Source organism: Sceloporus occidentalis, unplaced genomic scaffold (assembly GCF_023333645.1).
Source record: "Sceloporus occidentalis isolate IW3139 unplaced genomic scaffold, rSceOcc1.0.p SCAF_7, whole genome shotgun sequence".
Classification (NCBI taxonomy): Eukaryota; Metazoa; Chordata; class Lepidosauria; order Squamata; family Phrynosomatidae; genus Sceloporus; species Sceloporus occidentalis.
In genome coordinates this window covers 96,234,049-96,249,749 of record NW_028316987.1, presented here as the reverse complement: position 1 = coordinate 96,249,749, position 15,701 = coordinate 96,234,049, and the positions used below count along the sequence as shown (strand labels likewise).

General features: G+C 46.2%; 1 protein-coding gene across 3 annotated transcripts in view; it reads left to right on the top strand.

The window, feature by feature from the left end:
- The window catches only part of LOC149310176 (uncharacterized), a 50,971-nt gene extending 44,222 nt beyond the window's left edge, over window positions 1-6,749 (top strand). For 2 of the 3 annotated variants that reach the window (XM_089533845.1, XM_089533847.1), the window contains exons 7-9: window positions 334-465; window positions 2,083-2,205; window positions 4,051-6,748. In XM_089533845.1, the coding sequence (XP_089389971.1) occupies window positions 334-465; window positions 2,083-2,205; window positions 4,051-4,065 (270 nt within the window). In that variant the 3' untranslated portion in view covers window positions 4,066-6,748. Of the gene's footprint in view, window positions 1-333; window positions 466-2,082; window positions 2,206-4,050 lie in introns of all 3 variants that reach the window. The other variant, XM_089533848.1, reaches the window with a different exon arrangement.
- The last annotated feature ends 8,952 nt before the right edge of the window (window positions 6,750-15,701 follow it).

Here is a 15,701-nt window from a genome sequence, read left to right as displayed (position 1 = left end):
CTTCTCCAAGTATGAAGGATTGTGGATGAGGGAGTTCAGAGGCATGACCAGGGGCTATCAACAAAACAGCACTCTATTAAGAACCTACAGCAATCCGTTTCTAAAAATCTGCTTCCACTTGAACAGTTTCGATAACTGGTTTGGTTCCTCTTGGAGGCTACAGAAGTACTTAGGCTGGTGTTTGCTGGACTTTTGAGGATCCTCTTTGAAGTAGGCATTATTTGACTCATGGAGTTTCCAAGTGGTCCATCATTCTCTCCATGAAGCTCTTCTACTTTTCCAGAGAGACTAGTCCTCATGGGTCTTTCCCCCTACCTCCTGTTCCTTCCACAGATTGAAGACCTCTCTCAGCAGGTCCACAAAGCGGCAGCGGAGAAATTCAAGGTCCCTGTCGAGCATTCGCCATTGATCACAGAGACAGCCCCAACACTCACAATCAAAGAGGAGAGCGAGGAGGAAGAGGAGGTAAGGTCCAAAGATGCAAGCCATTCCAGAGAGGAAAACAGGGACATGTGCAACATCAGAGTGTGGCCAAAAGGATGTGAAACCCCCAGCGTTAAGAGGGCAAAAGTTATTAATGGAGGGGGGGGGGGACACACAAACAAAACTAGTAGTTCACGCACTGAAACTCTGAAATTGATGTACTAAGTTTAGAAAAGCTTGGAAAAAACCCAAACCCAAATAGGTCTACAAAGCTGGGTTAATTTAATTAAACCTTGAATGCAGTTTGCAACAAGAAGTAAGGCAAAGAGGGAGAAACAGGACATTTTAAAAACAGCTGAGAAAGTGGGACAGCAGAGGATTAACTGGATAAAGTGGGACCACTGAAGGATTTGAAAGCAGCAGGGACAGTGGTTACAGAAGGAGACAGAGAGGATACAATGCCAGTCTCCTGATCAGCCTACAGCTGTGTTGAAAAAGGGAGAAGTAATTGGATCGGGTCCAAGAGAGTTTTCATTTCATGATTATCTGTGATGGATCTCTCAGATTGTTTCCCCTGTCTTTGAAAAGTCACAGTAAGTGGCCTTATCCTAAGCAGACTGGAGGACAGAGCTTGGATATGTTTAGTTTTTGGAACTACAACAGCCATGAGCCAAGATCCTACCTTGGGGTTGCATAATGTCTATCTCTGCATGTGGAGTTACACATGGATTGTGCTACAGAACCCATTGTGGAATGACAATGTTGCACAACAGAGTTCATACCTGAATGTGCAACTGGGCAGGTGACCCTGTGCACATGTGCATCCACCCCTATTTGTGTGCTCTTGCCTATTGGCATTCATAGTAGCAACACATACAGTTCCACCTCTGCAGTCTTGGACTGAATGCAAAAGTTGCTCATGTGACAAAAATGTCAGGTCAGCCTTTTGGTGTTCATCTACCTGTGGCTTTTTGACTTCTTCCTTGCCCTCTTCATTCCTTGTTTCTCTTCCTGGTCCTTCATTCTTGTTTCTTCTTCTTCCTCTTCTTCCTTGTATCTACTCTTCCTTTCTTCTTTGCTACTACTTCCTCTCCTCCTTTTTTCCCCATTGCTTTCATCCCTCTTCCTTCTTCTTCATCTTCCTTCCTTGTTTCTCTTCTTCACCCTTCTTTCAGCTCCTCCTCCTCTTCCTTTTGTCCTTGTTGTCCTCCTTATCTCTAGTCTCCTCCTCTCCTCATTCTTTCTCCTTCCTTGTCTTTTCTTCTTCTTCATTGTTTTTCTTCCCTGTCCAATTTATTCCTTCTCCTCTACCTCCTTCCCTGTTTCTCCTCCTCCTCCTCCTCATCTTTCTTGTTCTGTCTCCTGCTTCCTTGTTCCTCCTTATCACCCCCCTTTTTTCTTGTCTCCACTGTTTGTTTTTTCTCCTTCCTTTTTCCCCCTTACCTGTCTGACTTGTTCCTTTTCCTCCTGTCTTACTTGTTCCTTCCTCTTCTCATTTCTTCTCCTCCACCTCCTTTCCAAAGGTTAAGATTAACCAACAACAAAAAGCGCCTGCTGGCTTTTTGTGGTTCCTTTGGAGTGAGACCAATATGAGGACAATTCCACCGGTGGGATTCTGGGTCTCAGTCCACCTCCTTCCTTCCTTCTTCTCTCCTCCAGGTTGACGAAACTGGTCTGGAAGTGAGAGATATTGAGCTGGTCATGGCTCAGGCGAATGTCTCGCGTCCCAAAGCTGTGAGGGCCCTCCGGCACAACAACAACGATATTGTGAACGCCATCATGGTGAGTCTCTTGTTGTGAGGCCACACCTTGGCATGCCACTCCCTTTGATGGTATGAGGATGGCAGTGCTATCAACTTTCTCTCTGCTCCTCCTCCTGCAGCTTCCCCCTCTCAACCTTTTTGGCTCCTTTTCTACCAGCTCTTGCTGTGACATTTTCCCTTGAAAATGGAGATTTTCTGTAATTCAAACACTGTCCGAGGGCATCCCATCTTTGCCAACCCTCCTTCCCATCCACGCTTCCATCTCAGGAAGTCCATGGGAGTGATACTATGAGTTACTGCACTACTGTGACACCAGCCCTAGTGATGCCGCAGTGCAATCAGATGACTTAAAGATGAATTGTCCTAACAAACGCTCTTTGATGGCACCAAGGAGAGGACCTCTCTGCCCAGGTTTTGGTGCAGAGATGGACAAAGTGTGGCCCATGGGCCACCTGTGGCCATCCAGGATAGCTTCAGCAGCCTGGAGACCTCAGTAATGTTCTGGAATTAGTTTTAAAGCATTGCTAAGTTTATTAGAGACATTAATGTAAGGCATGGCTATGTATGCAACATACAGTAAATGTATGTAAGGTAAGTGGTTTGTTGGAAGGGAGTGAGAGCATGGGATGCTGGGAGTAACCAGTGATGGTTGAAAAAACTGGTGCGTAGGACAATTTGGAGTACAGTATGACCCCCGTTTCTATGGGGGATACATTCCCAGACTTAGTGTTGTTCATGAAAATTGCAGATAACAGCAAACCTTGAATTTCTGGTGGAGGCTCTGAAGGACTTCCAAATGGCAAGAGAAATGATCTCTCTAGGCACCTGGAGATTCTCCAGTGGAAAACCTATGGCCAACTTCTGCCAGAGGTTGACCATAGAGGCATGCTGGAGGACCTTCAGATGCCTAGAGAGACCTTTTTTGGCCAAGATGTGGATAAGTGAAACCTTGGCTAAAGGACCCTCTAATACAGGGACTTAAGGATGTGTGACTTAAAGATGCTAGGATAGTTAAATCAGGACTAGAGACTGAGTTAAACTCAGGTTATTTTGGATTAGGAGTGAGAGATGGGAGTTAGCTCATTAGAGTCAGTCTGGATTTAGATGTGTTGAATAAGCAATCTTTCACTTTAAGATGAACTTCTGGTTGATAAAATTAATTTTTGTATTTACTTATTTATTTACATATTTTATTTCAAGGATTTATATCCTGCCTTTCTCACAATAGAATTTAAGGCAGGCTATTTGTGGCTCTGAGAATGCAACATAAAGGTTATGGGAATGACTGAGTTCAGACACACAGTGTCAATGACAGCGGTGTTCAAGGGTTGTAGTGTCCAGTGGTGAGATTAGACCAGTACTCCCCAAACTTTGATCCTCCAGATGTTTTGGACTTTAGCTCCCAGAATCCCTGACTACAGGCCAAACTGGTTAGGGCTTTGGAGAGCTGAAGTCCAAAACACCTGGAGGACCAAAATTTGGGAATCACTGGATTAGACTAACAAATAAACCATGAGGGCATCTAGAAGGTCCCCACATTTGGTGAAGGGACAAGTGGAAGCCCTCACATTGAGTGGCAGAGATTGAGATACATGACAAACGTCTTTAAAGCTATCCAAAACATGTGGATTCACTGCCCCACTGACATAGAAGTTGGTAGTTCCTGCTATGGGAGTATATCAGGTGCCCTCATGTCCTAGTGGTGGGCATCCCAGTAGGCAATCTAGTTGGGTGTTACATGTAGTGATCCAAAGAGACCTCTGGTTCATAACCATTCCAGCATAAGGGTGACAATAGCATTAAATCTGCTTTGCAGGAACCTTCTCTTTTGCAACCCTGATCCATCATCTTCTCTTTCTTGCAGGAGCTGACTATGTAGCAATGGCTGGCAGGCCCACCCAGCCTCTCTCCCACCTTTCTGTATAGATGCACAGTTGCCCATATCCAATACAGCTGTTGTACGTTAGGACTGCCAATAGATAGTCCCAACTATTCTGCATTGATGATGCTGCTCAATAAACGGTATATTCACTTAAACTGCAGCCTGGCTTCAAAGTCTTCTGTTTGTGGAAACTTGGGACTGGCTTGTTCTTGAAACGACGACACAGTTTTACCTTGCTGGCATTCTCTGGTAATAAACACTCTGGACTGGATTGTCTTCATACCTCCACCCCAAATGGCATCTCTTGGGTATTAGTTGGACCCAAAGATTAGTAACTTCTTTCCCGGGGAAAAGTAGAAAAGGAAGGGAAGAAGCATCATTCCAGCATTTCCCTACCTACCACTTACAAACATTATATACCTTCTTAATCCTCCTTGCACCCCATAACGCCTATTGCTCTCCAAAGATTGAGTCAACTGTGAATGCTCTGCCCCTGTGCCTATCTCTATGATGTCAAGAGGGATGCTCCAGTCTTCCCCAACCCATCCCTTTTCATACAGGTTGGACTACAACTCCCATCATGCCCATACACTGGGCAGCATAGCTGCTCTAGGACCAGCCTTCAGGTTTTGGAGGCACTGTTAAAATTCTGCCTGTTTGTTTGTTTGCTTGTAGAAAGGCAAATGTAATGGCAAGTGCTTAAAATCTGGGGAAATGGATCACCGCTGTTCCCAACTGTATTGCAAAAATTGAATTATAATGAAACTTCAGGAAGTCTAGTTCCAGACCAAGCCGGGGGAATAAGAGGGCTTCCCAAAATCTGATGCAAGAAGAGGCAAGAGCCTGGGCTCAGCTGCTTGAGCAAGGAATCCGCACTGGGGACCCAATGGGACTGTGAAGCCAGAGCAGCACTGTGTCATTGTGTAGGTGTTCAGCTCAACAAGTTCCCTTCCTGGCATAATGGCCTCCTTTTGGGAGTGAGAAAGGGCAGTCCAATGGCTCTCTGGTGGTTGCTGTCAGCCTTCAAGTCATTTCCAACTTTGGTGTTTGTTGTTGTGAGCCTTCAAGTTGTTTCTGGCTTTATGGCAACCCTATCATGGGGTTTTCTTGACAAGATTTGTTCAGCGCCTGCCTCTCAGGCTGAGTGTGACTTGCACAAAGTCACCCAGTGGATTTCATGGCCAAGCTGGGAACCGAATCCTGGCCTCCAGGGTCACAGTCCAACACTCAAACCACAATGCCAAGTTTCCAACTGATGGCAACCTTATTATGGGGTTATCTTTGCAAGATGTGTTCAGAAGGGGGTTGCCTTTGCCTTCCTCCCATATACCCTCCAAAATTTCACATACGAAAACGGGCACATGTGGCCAAGCAACATCAATGTGTGGTCAAGTGGCAAAGGGACATATGCATGTGTAAATCACCAACTGGATGCCACCAAGACAAAGGGCAACACACACAGACTCTGCCCAGGAAGTGCTTGCTGCCTTCCCTGGATCATCATAGGAATCTGATGCTGCTTTTTGCCGTGAACAGCTTGGCTATTTGCTGAGGAGAAGAATTCCAGTGTTTTTGGCTGTCGAAAAAGCCAGAAAGTGCTGTGCTGACATTGCCTTGTTCAGGCTGGTTGAGCGGATGTTTTGTGGGTCAGGGAGGCAAAGCTGGGCAAAAGGGGCACCCTTTGTTCCTCCTGCTGCCATGCATGCCGCACACTGTGGCTCCTCAACCGCATGGGGCTTACCATTCCCAGAAGCCTTTGGCAGCATAGCCAACAGTGAGACATATGTGGGAAGTGTTGTGTGCCTTCAAGTCATTTCTGACTAATGGTGACCCTAACCCAGTGGTCCCCAAACAGTGCCCTTTAAGAGATTTTGAACTTCAGCTTCCAGAAGCCTCAGCCATGTTAGCCAATAGCCTGGGATTCTGAAGTCCAACCTCGGTTTAAAGATCTCCAAAAAAGGAGACCCCCACCACAATCCAAGGGAGTGTTTTCCACTGTTGAACAACTCTTACTCTCAGGAGGTTCCTCCTAACGTTGAGGTGGATAAACTGAGCTGGATGCTACTAACATACTCTCCCAAAGCCAAGTCCTCCATCAGGAAGGAAAGCAGTTCAGGAAAGAAGCAAAGCAAAAGCTGAATTCTGGTGTGCAAAGGTATATTTGCCTGCAACACATACTCCATTCACAAAATATTCATCCATCGAGAGAGAGAGAGAGAGAGAGCGAGAGAACAGCACAAACAGGTCCCAAATGAGGTTGAACCAACTGCAGAAGCAGCACCACTCCCACCCATCCCATTCCAGAAGGGTCTGCAGACTTGAACTAGATCTTTGGTAAACTGATCTTCCAAAAAGCCAGAGTGGCAGCGGAGGCAAAGGGTCCAAAGACCAACAAAGCAAGCCTGGCCCACCTTTTCCTTCTCTTAATTCGGCACAGCGATAAGCCAGCCGAAATGGGTCACGCGCAAAACAATGCTGTCAGCTGGCCCAAGTGTGAGGAGGGTGAGCATCACCAGATCCCACAAGGACAAACTGGCACAATAAACAACCAAAGCCCCAATGTTATTGTGGCTGCATCCACACTGGAGAGATAATCAGGTTTGGCACTGCTTAACTCTTTCTGGCTCAAGGCTATGGAATTCTGGAAGTTGGAGTTTGTTGTGGGCCCAGAGCAGAGCAGAGCATGGAGCATGGATGCCAGACCTCCACTCTGGGCCCCACAACAAACTCCAACTCCCAGAATTCCATAGCCTTGAGCCAGGATACTAAAAAGTGATGCCAAACCAGGTTATCTCTTCAGTGTGGATGCAGCCTGTGTTAACACCCTGAGGACTAGAAACTTATACAGTTATGTTATGAGAACTATAGACAATTCACTGCCTGCAGATGGGCCAGACTGGTTTGTCCTCCACAGCAGTGGTTCTCAACCTCTGGTCCCTCCAAATGCCTTAGACTTTACCTGTCATGAGCAAAGTTCACAGGTTCTGAAAACTGAAGTCCAAAACATCTGGAGGAATGAAGACCGAGAACCATGGCTCCCCAGAGAGGGATCTGGGCCTGCTTTGCAATTACGACAGCGAGGAGAGATTCAAGCTCCAGCATTCATGATGCCGAACAATGGTACCTGTGATCAGTCAGAAAGGAACAGTCATTCCCAAAGAGCCAGGGATACAAAAATAACCACAACTGGTTTATGCCTTCACTGGTTTTGTGCTGGGTTTTTTTTATATTATACAGATATTTCAACCTTAAAAATCTTTCCGTCACCTGTTAGGCGCAAATATACACTTCATATAAAAAGGCACTCTGAAGATTGGATTTGCCAAGGAACATCCAATGATGGCCAAAAAATAAAATAAAATAAAAATTAGGAGGGACTGTTTGGAAGGTATTCAGATAGGCACACTGGAGCATGGATGCCTGCATCTGGGAACTGGGTGTTGGTGCAAATCGCATGCTTCCCACGCTTGCTGACAATGCAACCCTAGTTGGCTAAAAGCACATTTCAAATTGCAAAGCCCCTCCTCGCTGGCCCTAGAGACTGCAAAAAGGGATGGAGAGAAGCCAACCAGGGCTTAATGCTCTTCCGCTGCCATCGGCAGAGATGGAGGGAGGCCAAACCTTGGCTGGACTGTGTCCTGCTTGCGTTGTGCATGGCTTATGTGTTGTTCTAAAGAGGAAAGCTAGCCAGTGTACTGAGAACCCCTGCCCCCCAAAACTAGCCAACATGCAGAAAATGGTGAAGCTGAAAGCCAGAACTAGCAAAGCATGGGAGGAGAAGACAACAGGGCAAGGAGGGAAGGAGTCCAGGGTTTTAGGAGCCTGGTTTTACCCCTGAAATTCATGCTGGGGCACATGGTCAACCTTTTCTCCCTCCCCAAAAAATAGTTACCCAAAGTGAAGTCGAAAGCTTTCATGGCCAGCATCCATAGCTTTTTGTGGGGTTTTCGGGCTATGTGGCCATGTTCTAGAAGAGTTTATTCCTGAAGATGCCAACCACAGATGCTGGTGAAATGTCAGGAATAAACTTTTCTAGAATATGGCCACATAGCCCAACCCCCCCCAAAACTAAAGTTACCCGAAGTCCACCTCATAAAAGTCCACCTCATTGCTATTGTTATTATTACTGTTATTATAGTTTATTTCTAAAGCGCTGTAAATGTACACAGCACTGTACATACAAATGATCAAATCAATAAAAAAAACCTGCCAATTAGCTTTGGGAGAAAACAAGGTACACTGGGGAGATGTACCCCATATCAGCGAACATGATAGGCCCAAATCCCACCCATAGTTCCAATTGCAATAAACGTGTTGAACCGACTGCTAAAGAGTACCACCCATAAATGAGTCCCATTGCTTTGATGGGCCAAGTCCAGCTCTAACTAGCCATTTGGTTCTGACCACACTGTTAGCATGTTTAGGCCCTTCTATTGTCCCAGTCCAGGCACTTACCTTTTGCCCCATGTGTCATTAAGGCCTGGAAAAGTGACTGTTCGGGGGACTATCACTCACAGAATTAGCCAAAAAGGAATTCCCCCAAGCTTCTTGTGATAGGAAAAGGACAATTCCAACTCTCCAGGTATGTACCAGGAAGCAATGAGTTCTGAAAGTGAGAGCATGGATAGAATCCCAGAGTTGGAAGAGACCCCAAGGGATCATAGAATCATAGAATCGTAGAGTTGGAAGAGACCACTAGGGCCATCCAGTCCAACCCCCTGCCATGCAGGAAATCCAAATCAAAGCATCCCTGACAGATGGCCATCCAGCCTCTGTTTAAAGACCTCCAAGGAAGGAGACTCTATCACCTTCCGAGGAAGTGCATTCCACTGTCGAACAGCCCTTACTGTCAGGAGGTTCCTCCTAATGTTGAGGTGGAATCTCTTTTCCTGTAGCTTGCATCCACTGTTCTGGGTCCTGTTCTCTGGAGCAGCAGAAAACAAGCTTGCTCCCTCCTCAATATGACATCCTTTCAAATATTTAAACAGGGCTATCATATCACCTCTTAACCTTCTCCTCTCCAGGCTAAACATCCCCAGCTCCCTGAGTCATTCCTCATAGGGCAAGGTTTCCAGACCTTTCACCATTTTAGTCGCCCTCCTTTGGACACGCTCCAGTTTCTCAATGTCCTTTTTGAATTGTGGCGCCCAGAACTGGACACAATATTCTAGGTGGGGCCTGACCAAAGCAGAATACAGTGGCACTATTACTTCTCTTGATCTAGACACTATACTTCTATTGATGCAGCCTAAAATAGCATTGGCCTTTTTAGCTGCCGCATCACACTGTTCACTCATGTTCAACTTGTGATCTACTTGGACTCCTAGATCCCTTTCACACGTAGTTTCATTCAGCCAGGTGTCACCCATCCTATATCTGTGCATTTTATTTTTCCGCCCTAAGTGCAATACCTTACATTTCTCTGTGTTGAATTTCATTTTGTTAGCTTTGGCCCAGCTTTCTAGTCTATTCAGGTCATTTTGAATGTTGATCCTGTCCTCTGGGGTATTAGCTATTCCTCCTAATTTGGTGTCATCTGCAAATTTGATAAGTATGCTCCCAATTCTGTCATCCAGGTCATTGATAAAGATGTTGAATAGCACTGGGCCCAGGACAGAGCCCTGTGGGACCCCACTGGTCACTTCTCTCCAGGATGAAAAGGAGCCATGGCTGACCATCCTTTGGGTTCGGCCGGTCAACCAATTACAGATCCATTTAACAGTTCCTTTGTCTAGCCCACAATTTTACAAGCTTGTTTGCAAGAATGTCATGGGAAACCTTGTCAAAGGCCTTACTGAAATCAAGATATACTATATCCACAGCATTCCCTTCATCTACCAAGCTGGTAATTTTATCAAAGAAAGAGATTAGGTTTGTCTGGCATGACTTGTTTCTCTGAAACCCATGTTGACTTTTTGTGATTATGGCATTGCCTTCTAGATATTCACAGACTCTCTGTTTAATGATCTGCTCCAGAATCTTTCCTGGGATCGATGTCAGACTAACTGGACGATAATTGTTGGGATCGTCTTTTTTTCCCTTTTTGAAGATGGGGACAACGTTTGCCCTTCGCCAGTCTGCTGGGATCTCTCCTGTTCTCCAGGAGTTTTCAAATATGATTGCCAATGGCTCCGATATTACTTTTGCCAGTTCTTTTAATACCCTTGGATGGAGTTCATCTGGTCCCGGAGACTTAAATTCATTTAGATTAACAAGGTATTCCTCTACTATCTCTTTACTTATTCTGTGCTGAAATGCCCCTATTCTGTCCTCTGCTCCATTATCCTCAGGTTGAGCACCCTTTGCCTTTTCTGAGAAGACTGAGGCAAAGAAGGTCTTGAGTAATTCTGCCTTTTCTCTGTCTTCTCTTAGCATTTTGCCATCTTCTCCATGCAGTGGCCCTACCGTTTCCTTCTTCTTCCTTTTGCTGCGGACATATCCAAAAAAGCCCTTTTTGTTGTCTTTAACCTCTCTAGCAAGCCTGAGTTCATTCTGCGCTTTAGCTTTTCTGACTTTACCCTACAAATGCCTGCTATTTCTTTGAATTCCTTTTTCGTGATTTCCCCCCTTTTCCATTTCTTATACATGCTCCGTTTCAAACTTAGCTCCGTTGAAAGTTCCTTAGTCATCCATCCTGGTTTCTTCAGACGCCTCCGATTTTTCTTTCTCACTGGAACTGTTTGAAATTGTGCCTTCAGTATCTCTCTTTTGAGAAACTCCCATCCGTCCCGAACTCCCTTCCCTTTTAGTATTTCTGACCAGCGATCACCCTCAATACTTCTCTAAGTACTGAAATCCGCTCTCCTAAAGTCTAGGATGCGTGTCTGACTCTGCCTGGCTTCTCCTTTCCACTGTATTACAAACTCCAGGAGAACATGGTCACTTCCACCTAAGGATCCCACCACTTGCACCCCATCAACCAAGTCATCCTTGTTGGTTAGGATCAGATCTAAAATAGCTGACCCCCTTGTTGCCTCTTCCACCTTTTGGACCATGAAATAGACTTCCAGGCAAGTGAGGAATTTGCTAGGCCTTGAGGATTTTGCTGAGTTTGACTTCCAGCAAATATCAGGGTAGTTGAAGTCGCCCATCACTACTACATCTCTCTTTTCTGACTGTGTGGTCATCTGTTCTAGAAAGATATCATCCAATTCCTCAGTCTGACTTGGGGGTCTGTAGTAGACTCCCACCATAACACCCTTGTTGTTTCCCTCCCCTTTGATTCTTATCCAGATGCTCTCCACCTGGCTTCCATGATTGATGTCCAGGATCTCTTCACTGGTGTAAATATCTCTGACATATAGTGCTATTCCTCCTCCTTTCCTGTTTGGCCTATTTCTCTTAATAAGGTTATACCCCTCTATTTCCACATTCCAATCATGAGACTCATCCCACCAGGTTTCAGTGATGCCTATTATACCATATTTGCTTTGTTGTACTAGGAGTTCGAGTTCATCTTGCTTATTTCCCATGCTCTGTGCATTAGTGTAGAGACATCGCAGACCATGGTTCCCTTTTACTTGCTGCCTGTGCAAGTTTTTTTGCCTCCCACTGCTGGGTCCTTGCACTGTTTGCCTTGTTTCCTCTGTGTCAGTTTGACTATTTTCGCCATCCCTTTCGCCTTCCTTAATATTGTCTCCCTTCTCCTCAGAACTCAGTTTAAAGCCCTCCTGATCAAGTTCTTGAGACTGTTGGCAAAAACATTTCTTCCAACTGGCGTGAGATGCAACCCGTCCGTTGCAAGAAGTCCCTCCTCATGGAACCGCAGCCCATGATCGAAGAATCCAAATCCTTCTCGGCGGCACCATCTGCGAAGCCAGTTGTTCACATCTGCTATTTTCCTCTCCCTTCCTGGACCATGCCCTTCAACTGGCAGAAGAGACGAGATGACAACCTGTGCATCCATTCCTTTCAGCTTCCTACCAAGCGCCTCTAATCCCTTTTGATGTTCTGAAGGCTGTGTCTTGCAGTATCATTAATTCCCACGTGGACCAAAAGGAAGGGGTATTGGTCAGTAGGCTTGACCAGTCTTGTCAGCCTCTCTGTCACATCACGGATCTTTGCCCCTGGAAGACAACACACCTCTCGAGACTCTTGTCAGGCCTACAAATCACTGCTTCTGTACCCCTCAGCAAGGAGTCCCCCACTACGACCACACGCCTCCTCCGAGGCTTAGCAGCGACTGTTCCCTCGGGTGGGACTCTCAGGCTCCCCTGCTCTGTCCCAGAAGTCTGTCCATGCTGCTCTTCTTCATCCTCCTTGATAAGGGAAAGAGCTTCGAATCGATTCTCTAGCTGCAAGCTCCCCGAACAATTCCTTCTTGGCTTACTTCTCTTTGTGACATTCCTCCAGCTGTCTGCCTCCTCTGTTTGGCAAGTGACCTCTTCCACCCGAGCATCTTCCTCTGCGTGGTACTCATCTAAGATGGTTAGTTCTATTGAGTCCAGGAAATCCTCTTGTTCCCTAATATGCTGAAGTGTAGCTACTCTGGACTCCAGCTGCTGCACTTTCTCGTCCAAGAGTGCTACCAACTTGCACTTGGTGCATGTGAAGTTCTCCACTTCTGTAGGCAAGAAGAGAAACATCCCACAAGAGTTGCAGGTGACTGCGGCAGATCCCTCGTTGTCCATACTGCAAAGTCTTTAGTAATAAATATAACAGTCAATCTACTGGGAATACTTCTTTAAAGGTAAGTACTGGCTGCTATCTTACACTTAAAGGGAAGGTTCTGTTTCAATATCTGATTCTAACCTGATGCCACTTGAGCAGAGTTGTTGAGTTAAAGAAAACGAAAATTCTAGAAGGTGGTATATAAAGCTAGTCTGCTAGCTCCGCCCCCTTGTGACTCACAGATGTGACTCACAGAAGCTCTGCCCCTTCAGCAACGAGCACACGGTCTCAAAATGGCTGCCAAGCAGCTCCTCTCCTTCTCCTCTCTCTGGCCGGACTGTTCTGGAAGGCTCTGGAAGTTGGTATATAAAGCTAGTCTGCTAGCTCCGCCCCCTTGTGACTCACAGATGTGACTCACAGAAGCTCCGCCCCTTCAGCAACGAGCACACGGTCCCAAGCACACGGTCTCAAAATGGCTGCCAAGCAGCTCCTCTCCTTCTCCTCTCTCTGGCCGGAAATCCAGTTCAACCCCATTCTGCCATGCAAGAAGACACAATCCAAACAGCCATCCAGTCTCTGTTTAAAGAAGGAGACCCCACCACAGCCCAAGGCAGTCAGTTCCACTGTCCAACAGCTCTTGCCCTCAAGAAATCCTTCCTAGGATGATGTGCACATCTATGTGAAGCAGTCAGGGACTCAGGCCCCCATTCAAATCCTCCTCACATCGTAAAAATCTTGGGAGGGTGGGGGGTGGGTGGCCTTATGAAGGTTATTTTCTGCTTAGCCTTGCGCTCAATACACTGGATTTAGAGTCCTTTGACATCACAAGGCATTGCACTGTTTATGTTTGTCAGTGTTCCCCAAGCTGTTCCTTGCCCCAGATGTGCTGAACTGCAGCCCCCATTCACGCTGGCAAAGGGTGATGGGAAAGGGACTGCTGGTGTGTAGTGGTTAGCAGGTTGAAATGGGAAGGGCTGTGTTTGCATCCCAGTCCCCTCTGAGCCATGAAACCCACTAACCCTGGACCGCTCCCTCTCTTTCAGCCAGCCTTAGAGCTCACAGAGTGGGTCTGCATAGTCCACCTTGAACCCACTGCATCAAGGAAAGAAAAGAACAGATAACGGTAGTGCACATCTGAAAAGAGACAGGGCTAGGGGAGACTGGTGCATGTTCTAGTATTACTATTTTCCAATGGAGAGACATAAGGCTGTATTCCCAGGCACACTGACCTCGGTCAGGGCAGTAGGGCTTCCGGGTGAGTCAATGCAGGACAGTATGGTCATGGAGCAGCCCACATCCAAGCTTAGCACTAAAAGGAGCACAGTTTTCTAAAACTATTGCCTCTGTGGGATTATTGCTTCCCAGCTCCCCTCATGAAGGCCTTCCCTGCCAAATCCTACACATTTCAAAAGTCTATTCAGGAAAGGAAAGTCATTATTTTCTAGAACAGAGGTAGGAAAGGGTGGCTCAGAGGACTCATGCTGCACCCAGGGCCGTTTTTGTGGACCCCACAAGTGAGATCTTGGAGGGCTACACCTCCTGTAAAAAGGACACCAACCCATTTTTGTCCTCTAGGTTGCATGGGGCCAGTTTCAGCCCCTTTGGCATTTTAGACCCAGGAGAGCTCTTTTAAAAAATAAATGAAAATGAAGCGACCTGGAAACTCCGCTAGGGAGCAAAAAGGTGCCCCAAATGCCTCCCACCCACTTTAGAGGACATTTAGGGGCCAAAAGTTATTATTTTCATTAGAAGGTATAGCCTTACAAGGTTTCCTGGGGTGGCCATTGTAGCTGTGTTAAGAATTACTGAGTTATTGGTTGTATAAATGAGTATAAAGTAAGGAGCTGTTGGGAGGCAAGAATGCAACATTGAGAGTACATGCCGTTTGGTGCAATGTTTGTGATTTGCATAAAGCTGGTGAATGATAGTTGGACATTCTCAGACAGGGTTTCTTGGATTTAGATAGGGTTGATGTGAGTTAGACTAGACAAAGGTGGTTTTTTTTTGTTAGATTAGGGTTGGAGAAGGGAGTTTTTGGTTGGGGGTTTGGTAAGACGGATCAGAACTAACTTGAGGGGAGTGTGAGAGAAGGTGTGTGGTGCTTAAAAGGTAATAAATAATTAATCTGCTGTGTTCTGATTAACTTCTGTAAATAAAGAATTAGTTTTGCTTTAAGACACTGAGAGCTTGCATCCAGACAAGGAGTCTGGGGTGGCAGTATTGAATTAAAAGGGTGGTGTCCTCTCAGGACAGAAGTTGCCTAAATCCTCACAGGCATCATGAGGGCACGCAGACAGTCCCCATGGCTGATGCAGGGATCAGAAAAAGTAGTGCTAACAACAGTGAGCACTGTGGCTGTGGACATCTTCACATCAGGTGGGTTAAAGGGTATAAACCCTCCATTTGGTCACGGGCTGGGATTGCTCAAGAGGCCCCTTGACAGTTGGTGGCATTGCCCAAGTGGAAAACCCCAAAGTTGGCGTGATACAGGTTGGAGAAGCCCCACACTTACTCTCAACCAAACAGCTGCCCACCTGTACTCTAGAAATACCTAAAACAGGGCAGGGCCCCCCATGGATTTCCAAATGCTGTGAAACTCTTAACTGTGATCAGACATAGCCAACCAGGCAAACGTGGGAGAGGAGGCAAATCCTAATTCAACTTCCAGTAGAGTAATTCCTCAAACATCTTTTCCAGGAGCAAAAGGAGTTTGGACAATGGGAAAAATAAAGAGGTGGGATTCTGGAAGCTGCCATTCTAAAATTTCCCAAGTTCTGCTAGGCTTACTGTTTTCAGTCACTGTGGCAGAGGATGGGGAGGGATTAGGAGGAGGGCAGCTTTATGTTGCCTTGCACCCTACATGGGGTAACTAAGGGCCTCCAAGTGAAGCCCATTTGGTAGAAAGATAAGCCCATCATACCTACAGCTGGCCAGCTTTTCACTCCCAATTCTTCTCAAAAATTGGGAGCATTTTCAATGGTTGTTGCCGTTAGTTAAAAACAAACACACACTGTATTCCCAAA